We start from the raw sequence: 25,848 nt of genomic DNA, 5'->3' as shown, positions 1-25,848 counted from the left end.
GCTAGTAGAAAACAGCTTTTTTGCTCAGATGATCTGCTAACACATGTACACCTGCAACGTTGACATGCTAACCAGATAAAAGTAAACATCAGAATCTTTATAGACCCACACAGAGTTTATTTCCAAAGATATATATTTTTTTTTTTTAGTGACTCTTTGTCTTCTCTTTTTAGTTTGCTTTTCAAGACCCATGAAATGCTGAGCGTCTACTTCAGTATGACTAGTCCCTTACACTGATCTCTAACTTATGCCTTTTGGACAGATACCAAAAATATCAAGACTTGATGCCTGCCTGTGTTTTCAGTGCTCATCAAATATCTTGTTCACTATTTCTTAGTGTCTCACCCTCTTATTGTCTGGTGCAAACTTTGCAAACACTTTTCATGTAAAAACATGATATCTTCAATATAATTTTTCCCCACAAAGTAGTATCTTAATTCAGAGCATTTTCTTTAGATATTTTTTTTTAACTTTCCAAAAACATATATCCACAAGACACACCCATATGTAAAGTACGAAAACCAGAAAAGGGAGGAAAGAAAAGAAAGAAGTGAGGTATAGTTCTGAAATTAACAGGATTAATGGGTGACAATTCCAACTAGCACAACTAAAATATCCTTTATGTAAGAATACAATTGGCCAGATAATGTGCTAGGGAACACCCTGGTCATATAAACTTGTACTGCTTCCTGGACCACAAACATACATGTCAAACAATGTCAGTTCACTACAAGTAGCATGAAACACTGCATATTTACCCCTTGGAATCAAACAGTTCAAGCTTGTGCTTCTGTAAATTAAATGAAAACTTTAAAACCAAGTTTCAAAGATTAAGTTTCAAAACTATTGTCACCTTGGTTAACTACTTAAATCCTTTCACCTTCTTGGGTTTCTCATGAAAGGAGATGACGTGTTTCTGGCACAGGTATTCAAATACATCTTTGAATTATAGAATCACAGAATGGTTTGGGTTGGAAAGGAGTTTAAAGACCATTTAATTCCAACCTTCCTGACAAGGGCATTGACACTTCCCACTAGACCAGGTTGCTCAAAGCCCCATCCAACCTGGCCCTGAACACTTCCAGGGATGGGGCATCCACAGCTTCTCTGGGCAAGCTGTTCCAGTGCCTCACCACCCTCATAGGAAAGAATTTCAATCATGTTTTTGTGTCACTATGCTCATCAGTATTTAAAATTTTACATCTAAAATTTTAATCCTTGTATTAGAACCTGTCAAGGGAACGAGTACACCAGAATTCAGATCCAGGTAATCAGACCATCTAATAGATACTTCTCAGTGCCAAAAATCACAGATGCACATTCTCTGCTGCCTCATCTGCTTTTTCTCTGTTACAAACAGCTATTTCTCGATACAACTCAGATTATTTCATATGTCAAGGTAAAGGCAAAAGCAGATAAAGACCAATAATTTCTTCTTTCCCACCAGCTTTGCCTCCCCCTTCAGTCTCACTAAGAACATCATTATTGTTTTCTAGTGTGTATCCTTCAAAAGCCCAAGCATGAAGGCAATGAGAACCCCGAGAAGCAGTGGGCTCATCTTCTCCGCTGGTCCCACACTGAAACTTGCTTAAAAGCAAATATTATACAATTTTACTCATCAGAAGGAAAGAAAAAGAAAATAAAATGAAGGAGAAAAAGATCTTGCTAACTTGACAACGGCCATGATCCAAGCTACTAACACCACTTGAAGACACATTCACACTATTTTTTGTCAGGTTAGATTTCAAAACTTCCACACACTTATGAAGTGGGATGCCCTTATAGTCAGTGGAGACAGTGGAATAACTGTAGGGCATGATGTATATGATCTCTTTTAAGATGTCTTCCTTATGCTTTTATTAGCTAGGAAGTAAGTCTAGGACAACTAGTACACTGGATAGATGAATCCCACACCTGAATCAAGAGAGTCATCAAAAAGCAAGTTATTCAAGAATTATGCTCAAATATGCCACCATCAATGACAGAGAACCATCCAAACAATATGCTTTCCTTGTATCTACCCAAGATTACCTCCTTTCCTGAGATATTATGATCAGTCACCATTTGTTTGCACAATTATCCCTCCAATCAACCTGAGTGCAAATGCACTAACTGCATACAGGTATGCAGCTAAGTCCCTAGCATCAGACATTTGCTGATGCAATTCTGCTTTCTCCCAAACACATCAGTCACTTTGATAATTCATTTCATAAAACTGCTGAAAATAACAGCTTATTTTACACCACTCTTCTCAAAATGTTCCAACTCCAGCAATCATACTATAATGAGTATTCTACCAATGTTTACAAAATGAACACTTGATCAGGTTCAATACAGTCCTCCAACATTTGTGGAGGAGCCAAAGTCATGAGGAAAGAGCCAGTTCCCTGGTAGTATTGCCCGGTAGTATTGCTCTGAGCTAGTAATTCTCAGCACACTCCTCATATCATTGCAACAGCTCTAGGCTTTTCTTCCCATGTACATGAATGAAACTGACTTAGAAGTAGAAAAATATGGCTCTAATCCAGATCAGCACTACACAGCTGGCCCTCCAGACAGATATTCAAAAAAGCACCTGTGAATTTAGTCATTTTTCTGACCAAAAGAAAAAAAAATACAGGGAAAAAAGGAACAAAAGGCATGGGAGCCCTCCACATTCATTTCAGCTTTCATTTACAAACAACTGCTTCAGATTCCATTGTTAAAGTGTCATCTGCTGAGTAGAAGCTGTTATTAGATTTCACATAGTCCAAAGTAGCACACGCCTTTTATAACTTCAGAGTATGATATCTTAAAGTGGAATCAGGGGAGAGAAACATTTGATTATATCCAGCTGTAGAACAAAAATCACAGCTCAACCAGGCCTAAGACTCTAGGAAATACCCATTGCTGCATGTGTGTATGGTGAAAAATAAACTAAATACAAGAATAATCTGCTTCTGATCAGAACTTTCCATCACAATTTCTATACCCCTCCTTACTTGATTTTTGAGCACTATAAGAATATAGATTTTTTCAGATTTTTAAGAAAAACTTATGGGTTTTATACATACAGATAAAATTCCTTTAATTACAAAGTGCATTTGTTTTGGGAGGAGAGTGCCAGTTTTTTTCTGCTCAAATCGTACCTTAAATAATAGAGTTAAAAGTCAGGCAACTAAGATCTTAAAATTGAACTTCAGATCTACTATTCTTAGTAGAGTAGCGTTACTGCTACTATGTAACAAATTAATGAAAAAGTGGTTTCACTTTCAGGTTTGAGTAACAAACATTTTATTTAAATTGCTATCTGCCCATGGACAGTTCACAAACAAGACCAAAACTGATGAAAAATTAACCACAGAATTAGAGGAACAGTAACGCCATTAGAAAGGAATGAAAATGATAGCATAAAGATTAAGCTGTGTATAGAAAAGTCCTGCTTAACAATTATTCAAGTACATGATTATATTTTCCCATGAGTTTTGAAGGTGTAGTCTGTACACCATTGAAGGTGGATTTCTTTCTTTCAGTTTTCCTCACCCTTCCTCATTCTGATTTATTCCAAATCCAAGAAAAAGTTTCTTATATCTTTCTCTCTTATCCATGTTACCAAAATGTTTGTTTTAACATTTCTTCTTCTTAAAACATGTCTATGTTATGAAATGATAATCACTTTAATATGAAATGGGCAACCTCAGCAGTCAGTGAAATGTGTGAAGGAGATCTGTATACCCCAGAGAAATGTAAAACATTGTTTTCTTGAAAGCTGAAAAGAATGGTGCCTTTAATTGTTCACCTACCCACCATGCCTTGGAAACTTTTGTTCTTTCCATACCTTATATATTCAGCTATTACCATATAAGAAAATCCTCAGTTTTACAAAGCTGCTGTATCTCTTGGGTATCATTTTTCCTAGTGACTATAGTCATTTTATACATTGCCATCAAGATAATCAATGGAGATAGTAACACATTTATTTGCCCTTTGCAAATTATTCAATAGGCTGGAAAAGGTGAGTGATCTCTTTAAGAGTGCAGAACACAGCATTTCTTGTCTTGGAACTACTTTCCAACATTGAATTATATACCATTTGCAAGGGTGAACAGAAAAGGCAGAACCTTGTCAATTAACCATGTACAATACTTTTTTTATTATTATTATTATTTTAAGTATCATTATATAATAAAATTCTGTAATTGAAACAAGACCCTGAATACAGAATAAATGGATACTGTTAATTCATACCTCGTTGTGCTGTCAACGGATTACCACACGACTAATACATCTAGCTTGAAGCAAGAAAATCCAAATTTTGCCTCTGACGAGTTAATCTTATTGCTATTATTCATGGTGGATCCATTTGAAAAACAAGCATGTAGAAACTGTCTTGCAAAACAAAACAGAAGAACCATAAATGTTTGTAATTGAGTATTCATTTTCATAACATATTTATCTTCTTTTGCATATTTGTTGCCTCTAAAAACATACTGTGAATTAATTTGTATTGAATAACTGATACCAGTCTATCGGTTATGCCACATTATTTTACCACCAAATAACTTTAGACAAAATTTTTACAAATTGCTTATATTGAAATGTTATCTTTAATAATAAGATTCATGGGGATTGTTTTCTGTTACTGATTACTGTCTACAATTGACACGGAAAAGGTAGAGGTATTCAACATTTTTGCTATCTATCTGGATATGTGTAAGGCTTTTGATACTGTCCCACACAACATCCTTGTCTACAAAATGGAGTGACATGGATTTGATGGATGGACCGCTCAGTGGATAAGAAATTGGCTGGATGTTCACATTCAAAATTCTGTGGACGACATCTTGATGTCCAGGTAGAAACAAGGGATGACGGGTGTGCCTCAAGGGTCTCTACTGGGACCTGTATTATTCAACATCTTTGTAGATGACATGGGCAGTGGAATTGAGTGCACCCACATAAATTTGCAGATGAAACCAAGCTGAGTGGTGCTGTCAACATGACAGAGTGAAGGGATGTCATCCAGAAGGATTTTGACAGCCTGAAGAAGCTGTCCCATATGAACCAAATGAAGTTCAACAAGGCCAAGTGCAAAGTCCTGAACCTGGGTCAGGTAATTCCAAACATGAATATAGGCTGGGCAACGAGTGGATTGAGAGCAACCCTGTGGAGAAGAACTCAGGGCTATCAGTGGACAAAAAAATGAACATGAGCTTGCAGCCCAGAATGCCAGTCTTATCCTGGGATGCACAGAAAAAAAAATAGTATATATATGTATATATATATATAATATGTATATATGCATTATATATATATATAATATATATAATGCATATATACATAATATACATATATATATATGTATCTATCAGATCAAGGAAGGTTATTCTCCCCTTCTGCTCTGCCCTTTTGAGACCCCACTGGGAGTACTGAATTCAGTTCCGGGGCCCACAGCATAAGAAAGATATGGACCTGTTTGAATGGGTCTAGAGGAGGGCCATAAAGATTATTAAAGAGCTGGAGCACCTCTCCTAAAAAGACAGGCTGAGGGAGTTGGAGTTGTTTAGCCTAAAGAAGAGAAGTCTCTGGGGAGACCTTATTGCAGCCTTCGAGTGCTTTAAAGGGGACTTATAAAAAAGATGCAGAGCAACTTTTTAGCAGGGACTACAGTAATAGGACAAGAGGTAACAGTTTTAAACTAAAAGAGGGTAGATATGGATTAGATATTAGGAGCAAAATCTTTACTGAGGGTGGTGAAACTGGCATGGGTTGCCCAGAGAGGTTGTGGATGCCCCATCCCTGGAAGTGTGTAAGGCCAGGCTGGATGGAGCTTTGAGCAACCTGGTCTAGTGAGAGGTGTCCCTGCACATGGTAGGGGGTTGGAATTAGATGATTTTTAAGGTCCCTTCCAACCCAAACTATTCTATGATTCTATGATCTTGTCACAATAAAATTCAAATACAGCTTGAACGATGTTGAAAGGACATACCAGCTGACAATCATAAGATTTACATATAAGTGGGGATTGGTTTCCAACATCACTTCTAAATTGCTAATTTCTTACAAGTGACTTTAATCATTAGGATCATTATATTCTTATACATTAAAATATTTGTTAAATGATTTGGTAAAGTAAGCATTGTTCTGACAGAGTTTTTAACAGTGGTGAAGTTAAGACCATCAGTTACAATATTTTAGCAAGGCTACTGTGACTCAAATTGATCTGTGCCACAGTGGATGCATCTGACTAATGCAAGCTGGTAACTTGCATGCACAAGGTAGGACAAGTATAGAATCACAGAATTATATCATCAGATCAATTTAAGTCACAGCAGCCTTGCTAACTATAAGAAGAAATTACCAATATTTATACTGGTGACCTTTTGGTAAATGACAAGTGCCAGATTTCACTCTCTTTTTTAAAACACTGAGTCATGGCAAATAAACGTAACCAATGTCAAAACATTGAAAAAAGCACTTGAAAAACTGAAACTGAAAACTTGAAATCTGATATTAAAAATTGATGAGTTTGCAACTATTGGTAATTAATTTTATTTTTTTTTCTGTACATAGTAGCAGGTTCAGAATATCCCTCTCTTTTCTTAATAGGTTGTTAAACTTTTCACAAAGATTTGCAAAAGTCTCTGTAAAATGATGAACAGGAAGGTCTCAGCTCTTACCAGCCTTGATAGAGATGGAGAATGGGCAGCAAAAGCACACTACTTTGGTATGATAGTCATCATAATTATCTCAGTTGCAGACCTAGAGTCTCCATTGATTTAACAAGAAAGAAACAGTTATCCTAGATGGAAAAAAAAAAATTCTCTTTTATACAAAAATAAAAATTTTCTCTTTTACCCATTCCTCAGTATTGGTATCCTTGAACTGAAGCTTTTGTAGACTACAATTGTAACATATATTGTGGTATATGTGTAACAAATAAGATTATTTGGGTTCATCAAATCTGAACTCTTGGAAGTTTGTGCAGCCTCCTAAACAACTGGTCAATTTGTCCTTATACTTTTTCATTCAACCCATTCACCTGTTTCAAAAAAGCTCTTCTAAGAGAGGTTTTCTTTCCAAAAAGTAAGATTTTCAGTGTCCAGAACTGGAAAACCCAAGTAATCACATCAGATGAAAATAACACTTTGCTAGTGTGTAATATAGTCTCAAATTGCACCAGAGGTTTAAATTAGGAGGAACTTCTTCACGGAGGGGGTGGGCAAGTGTTGGAATGGGTTGCCCAGGGAATCGGTGGAGTCCCCATATCTGGAGGTATTTAAAAGATGTGTGTATGTTAGTGATGGGGATCGGTTGAAGGTTTAATCTGATGATCATGATGGCCTTTTCCAAACAGATTCTATCATTTTATTGATATTTCTACAGTATGCTGCAGACCAGCCATGGCTTTGGATTTATAAGCAAAACCATCTGCAAGGTTTTCACAGCATTCATAAATGCCAGTTTCTTTAATAAATTCTTAAAAGTCAGAAGTCATACTTAGAATAGTTTATTAAAAAGTTGATGTTTTTGAATGCTCTTCATCATCTTGGTGATGAAGGTGCTCTTCATCACCTTGGTGGTGAAGGTGGCCACAGCAGACTGATATAGGAGCACATTGCCATAACTTTACACTAAAGAGAGAAAAAAACTGTCATCTGGAATTATCAAACCTAGATTAATTTTCACAGCCATGACTTGCATGAACAGTCTTTCCCTCTCCTATGTAGTGAAGGAATAAATACATAACTGTGTTAAGAAACCATGTTTCAGCCACTGCATCTGTCAGGAGGAAAGCAGTTATGCAGTAATAAACATTCTTGCCTAATAAGGAATCCTGGTCTCTGAATTCAAACAAACCACTTTATTTACATTCATCAGGATATACTCATCTAAACAATACAAACAAAGCAAATATCTTTTATATGGAAGTAATGGAGATTCACCTGAAATGCAGTTCCTCTTAAAGATGTTCTAATATAACCTCATTCAGGGAAAAGCTGTGCCTTTGCATTACCTTCACATTTAGAGCTGATCAAACTGAGCTGAGCAGGTGAACACACACATTTTCAGCACAGACATGCATCTGGTAGTGTACTGAGATTTTATAAACTGTAGGGTTTATTTCCCATTTTTAAATAATAGATTACTATTTTTGCAATGAAAAATTGTCAGCTACCAGCAAGATAGCAACACAACTGCTCGGATGTGATAGCCCTTCCCATTATTTTACTTGTTAGCACCTAACTAATTTGTATGTGGCCTTGCGTGCCCAGGCGGCCAAGAAGGCCAATGGCATCCTGGCTTGTGTCAGGAATAGTGTAGTCAGCAGGACCATGGAGGTGATCGTCCCCCAGTACTCTGCTCTGGTGAGGCCGCACCTCAAGTGCTCTGTTCAGTTTTGGGCCCCTCACTACAAGAAGGACATCAAAGCCCTGGAGCACGTCCAGAGAAGGGCTATGAAGCTGGTGAAGGGCCTGAAACACAAGTCTTGTGAGGAGCGGCTGAGGGAACTGGGGTTGTTTAGTCTGGAGAAGAGGAGGCTCAGGGGAGACCTTATTGCTCTCTACAACTACCTGAAAGGAAGTTGGGGAAGTTGTGGGGAGCTGGGGGTAACTAGTGATAGGACTAGAGGGAATGGCCTCAAGTTGTGCCAGGAGAGGTTCAGGTTAGAAATTAGGAAACAGTTCTCAGAAAGAGTAGTCAGGCAGTGGCCAGGGAAGTGGTGGAGTCACCATCCCTGGGGGTGTTTAAGGAAAGGTTGCATGTGGTACTTAGGGACATGGTTTAGTGGGTGACATTGGTAGTAGGGGGATGGTTGGACCAGAGGATCTTGGAGGTCTTTTCCAACCTTAATGTTCCTGAACCTATAGTTCATAAACTGCTTTCTTTGCTTTTGGTAAGAAAGGCATGAGTCCCAGAAGGAACATAAAAGGTTAAGGTTACTGGGGGCAATTACTACCAGCCTGGTTTTGCCTCTGCTGCCATGACCTAGGAGGTTTTAGAAGGATTTTTTCATATAAAAATATTTTAAGCTTTGATATCTAAAGAGACAAAAAAGAAATACACAGGAAGAACAGATGAAATATCATTATTATCTGCATTTCACTGAGAGCACAAAAAAAAAAAAAGCAGCAGCTATGTCTATAGCGGAAGCCTGAAGGAAGACCCTGTTAAAAAAGAAAATAGTACTGTGTCATAACACTCTGTTCTATACCAGAGCACCAAACATTTAAAGGTGAATAAACTACATATAATAAGAGGTCACATAAACTGCAGGCTTCTTTAACCTTCACTAACAGAAACACTAAGCTGATGAAGAGTATTTTCTTCTATGAAATCTGGGATGACAAAACTGGGAAGTGCTACAGCAGGCTAAATAAGGAATTTTGGTTCTCTTCCCGATAAATCTTCAGAGAAATAAGAGAATTCTTTTCAGACATATAGAATATTACTCAAAAACATTGCAGAAGATGATCCAGGGACTCGGCAACAATAAGTGAACTCTTGCTGTGCAAGCACATCTGTGATTTGCAACATTTTAGCATGAATTTGTCTAAAATAAACCATAACCACTGTATTAATGAGTCTACTGAGATATAAATCCTCACACAAAAACGCACACGTAGCCCTAAGCATCACAACTGAGGAAGAATGATACTCCTTTCAAATCAGTACTATTCTGGTTCTAAAATCACACACGTGCTGGATGTTCAAAGGTTCAGCTCCAGCAAGCCTCACTTCCACCTCAGGGCCCCACAGCCAGTGTTTCCTAATAACTGGCTCTTCTCATTCAGGGGTGCCCTGCTAGTGTTAGATGTAGTTATGTAGGTGACCAGGTCTATACTGGAGCAAGAGCCATCACTCACACTAGAGACATGCACTCAGTGTTTCAACAAGTTGGTCTTTACTTACAGTATACTCTTGCTTTACCAATCATTTTTGTTCTTTTCCATCTTTTATGTGAGAAATACAAATGCAGAAATCCAGAATTTATGTTTCTCTGATGATGTTGAAAAGAATGAGCCTAAGGTATCCAATTTCTAAGTATGAGATACGTTATTGTGAAACATAATTAGCTCACTTGAATCAGTCCCTCACCTTAGCTGCAAAACAAATCCACTGATTTTCTAAGATTTTCACATCATATTCCCCTTTTAGAGATTTTTTGACATGAGCAGCTGGATGTGATCACCAGTCATCATCTGGATGAGACTTCTTGCAGCAGTCAGTAGGAAAGATGAAGAAAACTTTCACAACTGGCCAAGAAAATGTCTCAGTTTGGAGGGCATTTGCCCCACTTCAGTCAAGAGAAGTTATTAGCTCAAAGATTTAGGAACTGTGGGCATAGAATATCATCTTGTTTCCTTCTACAGTTTGTTTTCCCATTGATATTAATGTCAGCTGGCTTTCTTTTAATGTTTGACCATGTTTCTTTGCAAACTAGTCACTTCTATAATTAGCTTAGTTAGGTCAAACTTGAATAGGCAAAATTTATATTAACTTTAAAATTGAGCAACAGCTTTAGGATTATTTTTTCAGAAGATTAGATCAAATTTGGCTCTAGTCATATACATATTTTTTCCTTTTTCAAATCTTAAACATCTGTACAGAACATGGGTGGATCTTCTTAGAAAATTTCAGTGGGAATGAAGCCTATTGCTTCTGTTTATGCAATTCATTTTTGATGTAAAGGGTTCTCAGAAAACTACACTGAAGCTGTATTGAAAAGAAAACAATTGATCAGGGTGGGGATGGACCTCAGACCATGCTCATGCCAAAGCATAAAATTCCGTCAGATACACATTTACTTGCAATCTGTCAGCTTTGGACATGTAGCTAGAGACAAATTTTTCCCTCTCATCTTGTGCTAAGGACTCAAATTTAAAACTTTAGAAAAATCAGAATTGTAACATCTTCCAGGTGTCATAAAGCTATGCCATATCTCAGCAAAACTGAGGGTCTCTCTGGGTCATAGACATGATGGGGTCAAAAGAAACATAGGAACAGCAGGAACAAGTCCGTTGCAATTAATTATTTTGCTGAAATAACAAATAAAAATTATTATTTATAACTTATTAAAAAAAAAAAAAAAAAAAACATTCTCCTTACATATACTACCCTGTCAGAACTCTCTTCCAAAACATAAATTGCTGTTTCATTCCTAGCCTTCTACTCCACTGCTGGCAAACACAGAATGATTGGCTGGGAGCTCCCAGGGAAACAGGTATGTGACTGTTCCAAGAAAATGACTGTTGCAACAGTAATACAGGCTTCAAATAACAGAATGCCTTACACTGAAATAGATGACACATGACTAACACAGACAATACAGATAACAATCAAATCCTTTATTTCTCAATTTCAATCCAATACCAAATAAATGAGGCTGGTCTGTCCCCTCAGGAAACAGTCAGCAGATTCAAACACTGGGAATTTCATAACAGTCTTTTAGATATTAATTTACGAATTGTTATTTCATTTATTGATTCAGCTTAAAAAGAAAAGCACTCTATAGTTTTATTTTTTATCCATGAGAAATTAGTTTGGGGATGTGCTCCTTAAAACTCCAAGTTGTCATGCTTCTCCTGAAATTCAGTTTAATAGAGGATTTTCGGAGTGACAAGATGTGTGAGGATACAAGATGAGTAACTGTGCAGCAAAAGACACATACAAAATAGTAGGCATCCATTTGTCTTTGCTGAAAGGAATTTCTTTGAAGGAAGATCATTTTCTGGACTCATCTGTCACCACTATCCCTAATTACATTGGAAAAATTGGTCAGCTCTAATGGGAAACATAAGGATACTCTCTTCACCGTATCTTTCACTGTCCAGAATCATGCAGCATCCTGCCCTCTTTTTTATTTCCCAATACATTTGCTTAAACGATGGTTATAGGATTGCACTCTTTAGTGACATTTGCTTCTCAGTGTCTCCAAAACACAATGTGCATCTTTTGCTTAAAAAGGCATGTTTCTGGCAGCTCAATAAAATAAACATAACAACATAACTCTAACAGCTGAATTAGAGAAAGGAGATGGCTTATACCTAAATAGCTACATTTTGGCCATCTTCATTTTTCCAGGAGTGACCCCTTGATTATTTATTTCTCTGTATTTTTAGTCTTTTAATTGCAGAAAAAAAAAATAAACAAGCCCAAATCAATGGGAAATCCACATACTTCTGACCAGAGGTGCCTGGTGATCTGTCAACAAAAGGAGTACGTAAATAACGCAAGTATGTAAATGCCATTAGCCCTATCACTACCACTAAAAATACTTAATTTCTAGAGACGATAATGATGTAAAATCAGGAAAGGTGACAGGACTGTGCTACAATAACATTTTTTTTTTGGACAGTTTTTTTTAGTGAATGTTCTCTTTGAATCAAGTTACTGGATGAGTCCTTGTGAAAAAAAGTAGTACAGCTCTTTGTCTTTAAGAAATGCAGTGCAGGATTAACCAATAGCACATATTAATCTAGCAAAGCTTGATATCATACACTAAGTAAAAGCTTCTAATTAATCAAAGCTCTTTATATATGTCACTTTTCAGTACAAATTGGTACTAAAGTTTTTAGCATTGACATGCCATGTAGATCTGTATTTCCTACATTTGTATAGTGTTTGTTACCACAGCAGCCAATCAATCAACCAGATTGTTCAGTTGCATACTATAATTCCCCACCATTTTAACTACCTAGTCATGTTTTTATCTTCAGAGCTATTTGTAAATAACATAAAAGCATCAACAAAACTGGAAATGACTGATCCCCTTCCCTTTTGTCAGTCTCCAGGCTTTTTTTTTTTTTTTAATTAAAAGGGGCAGGGGGGGTACTTTTCTATTTTCTGGTTGCCCTTCATATTCCAGTGTCCAAACATGAACCATTGAAACCCATGTGTTTAAACAACTTGAAAATATTTGAAAACCCCACTTGCACCCTTAATATATTTAAGCTTTCAAAAACTCTTGACAATATGACCCAGAGAATGTGTATCCTAATTTCTGTATGAATCCTCACAGAAAAATAGGAAAATTGATGGGGAAAATTTTACTAGACAGTGCTTCTGTAAGATGTTACTTGGTATCCTGATGTTTTGCAGTTGATATGTGATTGCTATATATTTTCAGCAAGATTAGGATCAGCTTCAGAGATTACAAGTCCCATTTTGTTTTCCAGTACCAGTTGCCATATATGACAGCATCATCTCTTTAAAACTAGCCAAAAGTGTGGTTTTTAAAGAATACAAGTTTGTTAAGAATGAAATTGGGAAATAAGTAACAGAACTGTCAGAATATCTTGCAGTAAAATTAAGTAACAGCAAATTGAAGTCACTGAAGTCTCTCTCATGACTGTTTGGCCAAACAGTGAAATAATGCAGAATAATTGATGGCATTCTTCTTCCAGTGCTGCATATGAGGAAAAATGAGGAAACCTTCAGACTGACAGGTAATTTTAGGAAAAAAACAGCAGGAATTTTCTTGTACAGGCAATGAAAATAACACCAAAGGGGAAGTACTATCACAAAGAACAAAGGCATTTTTAACCCTATCAAAGGGTTCTTAACTAATTGAATGTCAGGAGAATTCAGAAACATCAGTCCTCCAAACCTTGGAAAAATCTTGCACCAGAATACTTAAACTCTTGAAGAAATCTTAGCACAATGTGTGTAAAAAGCTGCTTGCTTTTTCACCTGCAAAGGCAGTCTAATACTTTGACTCCTGTAAGCATCCTTCTCTCCAGCAATTAATCCCAGTAGTTAAGGATACTTACCAATATGAACAAGATATCACCAAAGAATTCAGTTTCATGATTATAATACATTTGTAAAGGAGATCAAACAGGGCAAAACTACAGTGCTTCCTTCAAAATAAGTAAAATTACTTTTTTACTTAGATGAGTACAATCCAACTCATTCTATAATTCTATGAGTTGCAACATTAAAATTATTGCTCTATAACATAGATGTATTTGTACTTGCAGTACCTGTATTGCAAGACTTTTTCTTTGTATACAGATGCCGCTGTCAGATTTCAATGCAATTTTTGCTAGCTGGACAAGAAGGGCCTACTTCCCTTAACTCCTGGTGCTCTTTCCCACAGCTAGAGGGTAAATTCATGAATGCATCTTTCACTCCAATGCCATGAGCTTTAAGACTTTACCCTTTAAAAGGCTGAAAGGTTGTAAAGTCACCCACCGGGTGCAAATAAAAGTCCTAAAGGAAAAACGTCTAAGTTGTAAGATTAAATTATGAAATACTGTAAACAGATGGAACATCTCAACATGGATATCAGTCATAGGGAAACATAGGGAACTGTTTAACACATAGCACTGAAGTACATTTCATTACCTATCATGTCTATCAGCTGGCTAAGATCTTGCATAATACACATGAGGTGATACTAAATAGGAGAAAAGATCAGAGGTAATATGAGACAAGAATGTAGCTGGGGCAGGTGTGGCAGCATCTACCCTGCCTCGAGAGCAGCACTCAAAACAGCACCAGTGCTGTTTCAAATCCAGTAAGATGTTCTGCATTAGGCTATCTTGTATCACACCAGAGCTAATACATTCGACTCTTGTTTTCTGAAGTGCTGAACACCTGCAGTTTCCTCTGATTTCAGTTGGTGTGAAGGGTACTCAGCGCTTCCAAAAACCAAGCATTATGCATGAGCAGACATGCATCGAAGAAGCTGATGCTCCACAAAGCCAAAAATGCCACAAATTACACAAGCCCTGTGAGTTTCCTCCAGAATAGAGTTTGAAGTGTGCAGCTTTGTAGAGAAATGTCTAAATAGCTCCAGCAACTACAAAACAGAAATAGAGATAAGATAACCTCACTGCTGTCAGTCTTGCAGTGCTATGGTCACTCAAACAAAATGCACTCACTCTTCATGCTATCTGGCAGGCATAGAAACAAACTGCAGCAGTTTCAATACAACACATTTTACATTTGGACAGGATAGTTTCATACAAGAGGTGGATTTCTGAATTGGTGAATGAAGAAATGTTATTGTCTTCTTACTGAGAAGGAAGAGGGAATCAGAAGAGGGAACTGCACAGAGGAAAACAGACTTACATGATTTTAAAAGTACATTGCTTTAGTAATTTAAAAGAAAAAGAAAAAAGAAAAAGAAAAAAAAAACATGGATATAAGTAACATTTGTCTAAAATGCAATGAAATATAAAGTAAATATAAAAACAACTGCCTGAGGTGAAAATAATACCAGCTAGTGTTGATTAACTCACTAGTTAGTTTTCATTAATGTGTTCTATTATGCACACTTGAGTTAAATGGGTCTACCTGTGTTCATGGGGCCACATTGCAGGGACTTAGGAGCTACAGCTTAGCTCTATGCAAGTGGGAACCAAATATAGGAGGATTTTAATTTGTCTGGAACATAAATATTTTACATGTGTTAGGGATAGCAATAAATCCTGGCTGCCATTATGTGATAAAGCTATCCAGCACCAAACATAAATTGTTTTGAAAGGTGCTCTGACATAAAAAGCTGAAGAAAGGAGTGTTAGTGGAATTATTCCTTGATGAAGTATTATCATGAATTTTCACTGTTGTCATAACTGAATGACAACATGAAGGCAAGCAAATGGCTAAGACAAAAACACCTTTCACTGAATTCAATATAATTGATGTTGAGTAGAGTAGAACTTTTTCCTGAAAAGAACTGCCCAAATTTGGCAAGCCTAGCCTGTTATATGTGAGGAATAAAATAGGGATGTCCAAACTATTCTGTTTTAGAGAACTTGCACATCCTTAATAAATATTATGCTGTTCACTGTTCTAAGTATTTGAGATCATCAGGGTTTTTTGTTTGTTTGTTCATAAGGACAAATATCGTTGTATAGTGAGAACTATCAAAACTCAAACTCTTACTTGATAAATTCTGTCAGGTTGCACCATTTTTTGGAGTCCACTTTCTTCATCATCTCTTCAAAGTATTTTCCACAGGCAGGCAACTTTTCTAACATCAGAGATTCATTGCAGGGTCTAGTCTGTTGATGTGCACCTAGGTAAGATAAGAAAGCACCTTAAATGTCAAATATTGGAATAGAAGAAGCACAAACACATAATTTGCAAACTCCTTCACATAATTCTGCTTGTCTCTTTCTGTTGGAAACCTAAACCTAACATTCCATTTCTTTTCCTTGTATTAATTAGTTTGAAAGTAAGATCCCATCATTGCTGAAAAGATTTGGTGGCTTTTTTCCCACTTCATTCTCTGCTGCTCCAGAGAACCTGAAATCCTACCTTCTTCCATGAAAAAAGAAATCTTACTTGCTGCCTACTTGACAACCAAATACTGCTTTATGGTTTTCATTTTCTCTATCTCTTTCCTCAGCTTCAGTTACTTCATTCACAGTTGCTACATAAATAACAAATAACTAGTAACTTAAGGCTGTCAGGAAATTTCACAATGATAATCAAAGTTTCTCCCAACTTCTCCCTCTTTTCTAATTATGTTCTAATTTTATATTGTGTTGGCCAAACACAGTCAGGTGAAGTATGCAAGTCTTCACTTAAAGAGAAGTCAGACATAGCCCTCACTCTCAACAGTGTACTGAGGCTTGGTTGGTTTCATACTTCCTCTCAAGACTAACCTGTCAATCAGAAACTTGAACATCTCCATTCAAAATGGGATGTGTGACTGTAAAACAGCCTCAAGTGCATGTTATGTATCCCACTCATGAAGATGACAGCTCCTTCAGAGCCCAGACAGGAGCTCCTTTTGATTTAACTCAAGCTATCACAGCTTACTTCAGATGGTGAAGTCACTGACTCACTAATTCCACATGTAAATCAAGAGACAGCTATCATATCTGTTGAAAGCATGAAAACAAGCTTTTAAACAACAGCACATTCATAACTAGACAGCCCATCCTAAACCTGAGACCCTAAGCCTACAGTTTCATACTGGCCACAAACAGTATTCATTATCCAGGTGTACAAATGACCGATTGGCACCATCTGAATAAACCCTTTACATCTGCCCATACTTCCTTCAGTACATCTGATTGGCATAGCTCTCATGGCTGACACTAAGCCTTTGTCAACGTCAGAAAAAAAATCAGATCTACAGTTAATCAATAGTGACAATTATGAAATAAGGAGAGTATAATTTTATCCTCTGGAAGTTAACATGATACTATGAACCTTTTTATTTAAGAATTCGCACAAATTGATCTGGCAGCTGCAGCAGTTATAAATTACACTTTGCAATGCTAGATGTGCAGATGAATATTAAATCTGGACAGAATTCAAAACCAGATATAATAGTTGTATGTCTGACAACTTAAATCCTGCATTGATGCTTGGACAAAAGTTAGGCAATGCGGAGTTTCCTAGCATGGCAATCTAAACTGCCAACTATCACTTGATTTATAATCCTATAAATTGAACAGAATACAAGTTTCTTCTCCATTACATAATGTATACTGACAATTTACTCAAGCTCTTTCTCAATGGAGTATTTAAAGTGAATTTGCCATAGCCTTGGTATTTTTGGTTTGCTCTCTTTAGAGCTTCAGTATTTTGCAGGGTTGTAAGAGAAGCTCTGATAGAGACATTTGACAGTAACAATAGGACAACATACTAGTCTGTCTAAATCCCTGGCCAAAGGGATTCAAAATTATGAATAATTTTACAATTTTGCCATCTCTATTGAGACTGACCTTTACAGAATACTGAAACACTCTCTGTTCATACAGCCAGTGGACAAGACTGACTATAAAAAAATGCTTAAAGGTTGAATAATTGAAATGAGATAAAATAAAGTGCTTCTCAAATGGCTGTCACTGACAAAACAGAAATTTGTAAATTTTGAATTTTAGAAGTAAAACTCACCTGCTAATCCCTCACCTGCTAATCCAAGTGTCATTAGACCATTAACTAGAAGGGGGAAAAGAAAGAGATCAGTTAGATAGCTTCATTCTATCATCTAAAAGAATTAATGTAGATACAAGCAAACTTGAACATAATTCATGGTTCAACAGAATATCAGAATATTCAAAATGTTAATTTGAACATTAGATTTGGTTTTATTAAAGAGTAAGTCTGAAAGGAAAAATGAGTACTTAGAGAACTTTATGTTTTAAATCGCTATTTATCTATCCTTTAAATGGGAGACTCATACAGACTTGTTATGGGTCTGTCTATACCACTATTTCCTGTAATTTCCAGTGTAAACAATAAGGAACAGCAACATCTTTATTTTAGTTTCTTGAGACTACTAACATGAAAGAGCTGGAGAAGCTAAAGCATCCACCTGAAATGTAGGTCAACTGCACATTCTAAACTGTAAAGTACATAAAAATCCTTCTGCTATTAAAGATAAGCAAGCACAGATTCACAGAATAGTTTGGGGTTGGAAGGGACCTTAAAGATCAAAGTTTCACTAACCCTGTCCTGGGCAGGGACACTTCCCATTAGATCAGGTTGCCCAAAGACCCATCCAACCTGGCCTTGAAAACTTCCAGGGATGAGGCATTCACAGCTTCTCTGGGTAAACTGTTCCAGTGCCTCACCACCCTCATCATGAATCCTCATCAAAAATGTGTTCCCTGTGCATTTGGAAATGTAATCCTGTGCTTCACGTTCTCCACCTTTTACACAAAGGAGCTATGCAATTTGGAAAAAAAAAAAGGAGTTCTAAAACCCTAAGTGTTTCATGCAGATGTCTTGTTAACCCAGGTATGTCAGAAGAACATCCAAAGGGAAACACACACTATTCTAACAAAGAGAGTCTTCTGCTCATCAATTTGCACTACATCCAGATGGATGAAATTAACAGAAGCCTACTGTGTTAGCACAGCTCCAGCCACACTTTGGATTTCACAAACATAGCTAAGAGGGATGTGGCTTCAATTATTTTTGATCTCCTACTGAAAAAAAAAAAAAAAAAAAAAAACCAAAAAAAAAAGCTGGCAAATATTTATAGTGTTAACCTTACATCAGAATTGAAATGAGTAATTTCACACAGATGGTTGCCTCCTGCTCCTTTTTAAGAACCAGCATGTCACTCCAATAAAATAAACCAAGATATATGTCGCAGAATATCAGTCCGAATCATATTGATTCTTTGTCTTCACTGAAATATGCCAAGCTCTCAACTGCTAAAAGTGAACTGTTACATACATACATCTGAGAAAAATTTAGGTCCTTACCAGGAATATATTGTTATTCCAGACAAGCAATAATCTCTGTGTTAGTTACCAATGAACCAGAATGTACTGAAACTGTGAAGAACAGGAATCCATGTATCAGAATTTTTTTTGCATTTAAACACACAGATGAAATATTATTATACACTCTGATGGTCATATCTCTCATAAATAAGGCCTTTTTTTTTTCAAGGGCATTAGTTATTATATTAGTAAATATACTTGATTCTCTGCATAGTTTTTTCTTTAATCTGTACTTGAAAACGTGCTTTATCGAGTCTAGAAAACTGAAGATTATTATTTAAATTTAAAGCGCACACTCTATGAGGAAGCCAAACCCACCCGTTCTTAGGAAATAACCTAGATGCACTATCATACATGGTCCCCTTGATGACCACAGACTGCAATTCCTACTATGTTATTTTCTACCACTGATATCTATATCCTTCATAGTTATTGCTGCAGAGATCCTCACAAGACCTTGGTGAGGTAAATGAAACACAATTTACAATGAGAGAGAACCAGTAAAAGAAGATGTGTACAGAATAAAGGCTCACAGATTTGTGGTCTCATCACAGATTCCCCTGGTCACCGAAAAACTTCCTTTTGCTCTTTCTGATCTGATACAAACAGAGTAGCACAGGATGTTTCACACCTATACTAAACCAAAGGAGTCCACATAGATTCAGATAAGGGTAAAACAACAATAAACACTGACACATGCTATGGTGCTCAAGCCTCATTGTTTTCTTTGCTCTCAGATGTTCAACTCATAATAAAGATTTAATCAGTAGACTATAATTTGTTGGTTGTGACAATTTTCACAAAAAAAAAAAAAAAAAAAAAAAAAAAACAGAAAAAAAAAAACATAACCCTTCAGGCAGCCCTTTTTAGGAATGGTGAAGTTCAGTTTATTTCTTGAAAGACTGATACCAACATACATCATTACTAGGTAAGACATGGGAAAATGAGTGGGTCACTGCTGCAAGAAGATGTTGCCATAGTCTCAAAATAAACAGTTGCCAAAATACATCCCCATACACTTCTACCTGAACCAACAAAAAGGACGTTCAGTTTAACTGTAGTATTTGCCTGCATGTTAAATCATGTCAATAATAGATTACAGCAATGGCCTTCCATTTTCTCCATATACTGTAATAGAAGATATGATTGCTCCTAGTGTTAGTGGAATCATACTACAAGACCATCAACTCGGAGCCTGAGAAAGGTGAAGGAAAGCACCAGTACAGATGAGGAAAATAGGTTTGAAGAGCCTTTCTTAAGAAAAAGATAAGTAAACTACGATAAAGTAGTAGAAAATAAGAAAAACAAAAAAATATATATAACAAGCTTTTATTAGCAATCTACTTCAAAATCTTGTACAAGATTAAAAAAAAAAAAAAAAAAATCCTAGACCTATATTGCCGTCTCTTATCCTTCTGTAAACAGACACCATTTTTACATTAAAAAAGAAAGTCAGAATGGGATCCACAGAAATATGTAAATTCACCATTAGGATACATAAGAGGGAAATTGGTCTATAATGTTTCAAATGTAGAAACTTGATTTGCTGTGAGATAGATAAATACATCTTTAAGTTTATTTTTCTAATATACTGTTATTATTCATTGCTACTTTTTTCTCAGAGGCTTATAGCCTTTACATCACAACTATTTCATAGATCAGAAACAACCTTTAGATTGCTGTGTGTACATCCTACTGTATGTTACACTAATCATTTTGTAATAATAATTCTGAAGACCTTGTATAAGTATATAAGAAGGAAGTGTCAGAATATTAATTTCCCTTGCCTTAACATTTCTTGTGAATGCTGCAATTACTGACAAAATAGATAAAACTATTTTTGAGAAGCTCCAATACTTCCTCAAAATAGACATGAAGTAATTCTTATTTTATCTGACCACTGTGCAGTTTTTCACCAGCAATTACAGCAGTGTACTCTTACACATATGTTGTCTGGGATACAATCAGCTTTGAAATTTTTGAAATTTCTGTGGTCTGATCCATAGATGTATTTCTTCTCCATCATGTTTTTCACCAAAATAAAAATAAAAAATAATAAAAATAAAAAATAAAATAAATAAATATATTGACTTCAAGTTGAACCTCAAGTCAATACCCCACTTATTTCTATATCTCACAGAATCACAGAATCACAGAATTTCTAGGTTGGAAGAGACCTCAAGATCATCGAGTCCAACCTCTAACCTAACACTAACAGTCCCCACTAAACCATATCCCTAAGCTCTACATCTAAACGTCTTTTGAAGACTTCCAGGGATGGTGACTCCACCACCTCCCTGGGCAGCCTGTTCCAATGCCTCACAACCCTTTCAGTAAAGAAGCTCTTCCTAACATCTAACCTAAAACTCCCCTGGCGCAACTTTAGCCCATTCCCCCTCGTCCTGTCACCAGGCACGTGGGAGAACAGGCCAACCCCCACCTCACTACAGCCTCCTTTAAGGTATCTGTAGAGAGCGATAAGGTCGCCCCTGAGCCTCCTCTTCTCCAGGCTGAACAAGCCCAGCTCTTTCAGCCGCTCCTCGTAGGACTTGTTCTCCAGGCCCCTCACCAGCTTCGTCGCCCTTCTCTGGACCCGCTCAAGCACCTCCATGTCCTTCTTGTAGTGAGGGGCCCAAAACTGAACACAGTACTCGAGGTGCGCCCTCACCAGAGCCAAGTACAGGGGGACGATCACCTCCCTAGCCCTGCTGGTCACACTGTTTCTGATACAAGCCAGGATGCCGTTGGCCTTCTTGGCCACCTGAGCACACTGCTGGCTCATATTCAGCCGACTATCAACCATCACTCCCAGGTCCTTCTCTGCCTGGCAGCTCTCCAACCATTCATCTCCCAGCCTGTAGCTCTGCTTGGGGTTATTGCGCCCCAGGTGCAGGACCCGGCACTTGGCCTTGTTAAACTTCATGCAGTTGACCTCAGCCCATCGGTGCAGCCTATCCAGATCCTCCTGCAGAGACTTCCTACCCTCGAGCAGATCGACACACACACCTAACTTGGTGTCATCTGCAAACTTACTGAGGGTGCACTCAATGCCCTCGTCCAGATCATTGATGAAGATGTTAAAGAGGACCGGCCCCAGCACCGAGCCCTGGGGGACGCCACTAGTGACCGGCCTCCAACTGGACTTGACTCCATTTACCACGACTCTTTGGGCCCGGCTATCCAGCCAGTTTCTAACCCAACGAAGCGTGCGCCAGTCCAAGCCAAGAGCAGCCAGTTTCTTGAGGAGAATGCTGTGGGAGACGGTGTCAAATGCCTTGTTGAAGTCAAGGTAGACCACATCCACAGCCTTTCCCTCATCCCTCTTTTTAAAGAGGATCCTGCCAGTCACCATGATATAATTTATAACTACGTTTCTAGACATCAGACCAGCATTGGGAGTTACCCACTAAACAATTATCTACTTTTCTCCAGAATCTGAAGTTTTATTAATAGCAGCACATTACTATGTAAGAACTGCTCTGACACACAGTTCATAACAGCAATTAAAACCACAGTTTGAAATGACATCTGTTGCTCTTCAATCATGCACCTGTAAGTTGTTGGAGATGCAGAATAGACTTGCAAATTCTATTAATATAATTTTGTCATACTGATCAAATCTCGTTAGTCACATTTATTTTATAAATCTAGTTTTAAATCCTGAGCAAATCAACCTTACAGAACTGTACTAAAGTTCTTCCAGGTATTTATTTAAATGTTACATAAAGTTACCTGTTACATAGCCAGTAAATTCAGCAATCTTTTATTTAAACCTAAGTTTAAATAACTGTTACAAGTTTTCTTGCAGGAATGCACAGACACTTTATGGTATCTAACCTAATAAAAAAATCATGTGGAAATTACTGCACTTATGTTCTGACACAACGTCAACAAGTAACCCTATTATACCACAAATATATTTGTTACAGCTTGGGTAGGATTTCTTTATCTGTTGTCATGGGCGTTTATGAACTCAAGAACCTCACTGCACTGGAGTCTGTATAAATACAGAAAGAAAATACAAACGTCACGTGTCTGCCTTCCAAAGAGCTCTCTACAAGCCCTGTATGGGAGAATTTTCAAATATATGTGTTCAAGACACCTCAGATTATGAAGAGCCTGAGCAGTCCTGAAACTTGATGGGAAAGCTTATGACGATCCTATACCTGAGCCCTCCTGGGACTTCCTGGCAGACAGAAGGCACCAGGAGCCAGTTCACATCTGGGGTAACTTTGGATCCACTTTTATCTCACCCCTCAATTTACCACAACTTTTTGTGGTGATGGGGTGTCTTGGGAGAAAAAAATAAAGAGTTTCCCAATGACAACCTTTGAATAAGAGGACTGTAAGACAAACCTTCAAATATATTTTGTCAAACGTACCTTCTTATACCTTCTCTGTATAACCTCCATACCTACCTTCAGGCAACTATCAACAGTAAGCATTTCCTACAGGCAGATGAACATACACCTCTCTATTACAATTTTGCATTATGTTAGAGCACACAGGCTTGTAATGCCAGCTCAAGCAAAGTGCTGGAAGGAAGGGCAGAAGTATAGTTAATTAGAATATGGCCACGGAGCTCCCAGAGCAGAAATATGTCCTGACAGCAAGAGAAACATGAAAAAATGTATCGTTTCCGCACCTCCAGCTACAATCTAAGGCTTGCTGCACCAGCTGTTGGGAGAAAATGGGATGATCCTTAGTTAGCATGTAAGTGCACTCATTGAGTTTCAATCATCTCAGTTCACTAAGGATCTGACGCTGGCATATGCTGACCCATCTACCAAAAGCGAAAGCAGACATGACAACCAAGTTACTGAAACAGATTTAGCTTAAAACCTGCCATGCCACTGCCTACAGCTCAAAGAGAAGAGTCTCACCAGTGTTAGCTTCACAAAGGGCTGTGAAAGCATAAGGTCATATTGCTCCCAGGATCCACACCATACACCTTGCTCAAGTGCCTTAGGCATCTGGCTGGTCCTCTCCATGCTGCAGCCCATGCTTAAGGATCTAAGTCTTTATCCTTACTGTCTTTTTAGGCCTACTTCATACTCCCACAAACTGCAGCTCTGGGTTATTTTTTTTAATATGTGGAATCACTTCTCTGAGCCCATTTCTTATTCCAGCTAATCCCACCAGGACGTTAAACCCTCAACAGAGGTAACAGTGATAATTTAGCATTAAATTTATACATAGATGTGCAAAGCATAAACTTATGCTAAGAGAGAAAGCCTGAAACACACTCAGGGAAGCAAAAATTGTTGAGGACTGTCCATTCTGAAGCAAACTCTCACAGGCAAAGCACAGGGACCACTCACAATTGCCAGGCTGATTATGCACAGCATTGGCAGGGCATTTATCAGGGAGCAGCAGGAGCAGGGCTGTGTGAGAGGGACAAGTTGGGGTGACCATGGTGCAGGTCATACCCTTGCCAATGGGATTCTGCCCTCCAGCCTGAGCCAGGTAGGCAGAGCTGTGAGTGGATAACATGATGTGCCAACAGCCCCAGCATGGCAGGGGACAAACCAGGGAGCACGGACATAAATGAGGAAATAGTGCCAGAGGTAGAATGGGAGACAAAGTGAGTCACTACTTAGGTTCACAATGCATACAGGAAAGCTTGACAGCAAGCCAGAACATGTGCTAGGACCAGACCACCTGCGGTGCACATCAGTGAATGTGGACCCCAGACCCATACACAGGGTTCAGGGGGACCTGGTGAGGCTGTTCAGGGGATTTATAATGTGCTGACAGTCCTGACAAGCACATGAGCCATAAGCAAGCAAATCCAGCCTTCTACCCAATCTTAATGAACATGATTCAAACCCTACAGCACAAGAAACGAACAACAGGAAGTTAGAGGTGAGAACATGTTGGAAAAAGGCTGTAAAAGCAAACCTAACCTTTTAAAATACATAGATATGTCATATATTAATTTACCACCTGGTTAAGCTAATTAGAAGAATACTTCCCCCTTTAGGATAAGTTAGAATTTCAAAATGTTTGCATCTCCCTACGTATTTTTTTTTCTGCTCTGTTATGCAAGGACATAAGCAAGTCAAAGATATTCCCAGAGCCTTCACTTCACTTGACCCTGAGCCTTCCCAACAGCTCTGCACCACCTGCAGCCCCCTGATCTACCACCCAAGGCCAGCCCTGCTCTCCCACTCCCTGACAGTGCATGCCAGGTCTCCCCACCCTGCAAGGCAACTGCAATTGAACTTGTTCACTTGTTCCACCATCATCATTCAAAAAGTGGTCCAGCTGGGTACCTCTACCCACTATGCAGTGAAATATAAGCACATTCTTACAGCAAAATAAACCACATCTTCTCAGGTGGCCCACCCTCTAAGAGGAAACTAACACGAATGTCTGCATTGTTTCAAGTCTAGGAGGTGCTGTAAAAGTATGAAAGGAAAAATAATGCTATTGGTACAAAAACTGAAGTCCCACCTGCTAATCTTTAAATAATCCTCACTACAATATATATGACTCAGAAGGTTACCTTTTGTTCTCAGTTACTAACTGTACTTTTGACACTTCTCCTTATAAAAGGACCGGGACAGGGAGGGTGGACAAGGACAGGACACAGGAACATCACCATATAGTGTGAAAGCAGCAGAGGAAATGAGGCAACTGAAGTTCATGGAGCCAAGTGATG

At 37.9% G+C, this 25,848-nt stretch overlaps 1 protein-coding gene across 6 annotated transcripts in view; it reads right to left on the bottom strand.

The window, feature by feature from the left end:
* Nucleotides 1–25,848, bottom strand: part of RAMP3 (receptor activity modifying protein 3) — a 53,174-nt gene that overhangs the window by 15,822 nt on the left and 11,504 nt on the right. The window contains exons 2-4 of one of the 6 annotated variants that reach the window (XM_038175009.2): nucleotides 17,845–17,889; nucleotides 15,877–16,009; nucleotides 4,228–4,368 (exon numbers count right to left, since the gene is read on the bottom strand). In XM_038175009.2, coding sequence (XP_038030937.1) covers nucleotides 4,248–4,368; nucleotides 15,877–16,009; nucleotides 17,845–17,889 — 299 coding nt within the window. In that variant the 3' untranslated portion in view covers nucleotides 4,228–4,247. Of the gene's footprint in view, nucleotides 1–4,227; nucleotides 4,369–6,659; nucleotides 6,782–11,315; nucleotides 13,391–15,876; nucleotides 16,010–17,844; nucleotides 17,890–25,848 lie in introns of those variants that run through there. The other 5 variants (XM_038175010.2, XM_027451298.3, XM_027451296.3 and 2 more) reach the window with 5 other exon arrangements.

This window comes from Anas platyrhynchos, chromosome 2 (genome assembly GCF_047663525.1).
Source record: "Anas platyrhynchos isolate ZD024472 breed Pekin duck chromosome 2, IASCAAS_PekinDuck_T2T, whole genome shotgun sequence".
NCBI lineage: Eukaryota > Metazoa > Chordata > Aves > Anseriformes > Anatidae > Anas > Anas platyrhynchos.
This window is presented reverse-complemented; position numbering and strand designations above follow the sequence as displayed.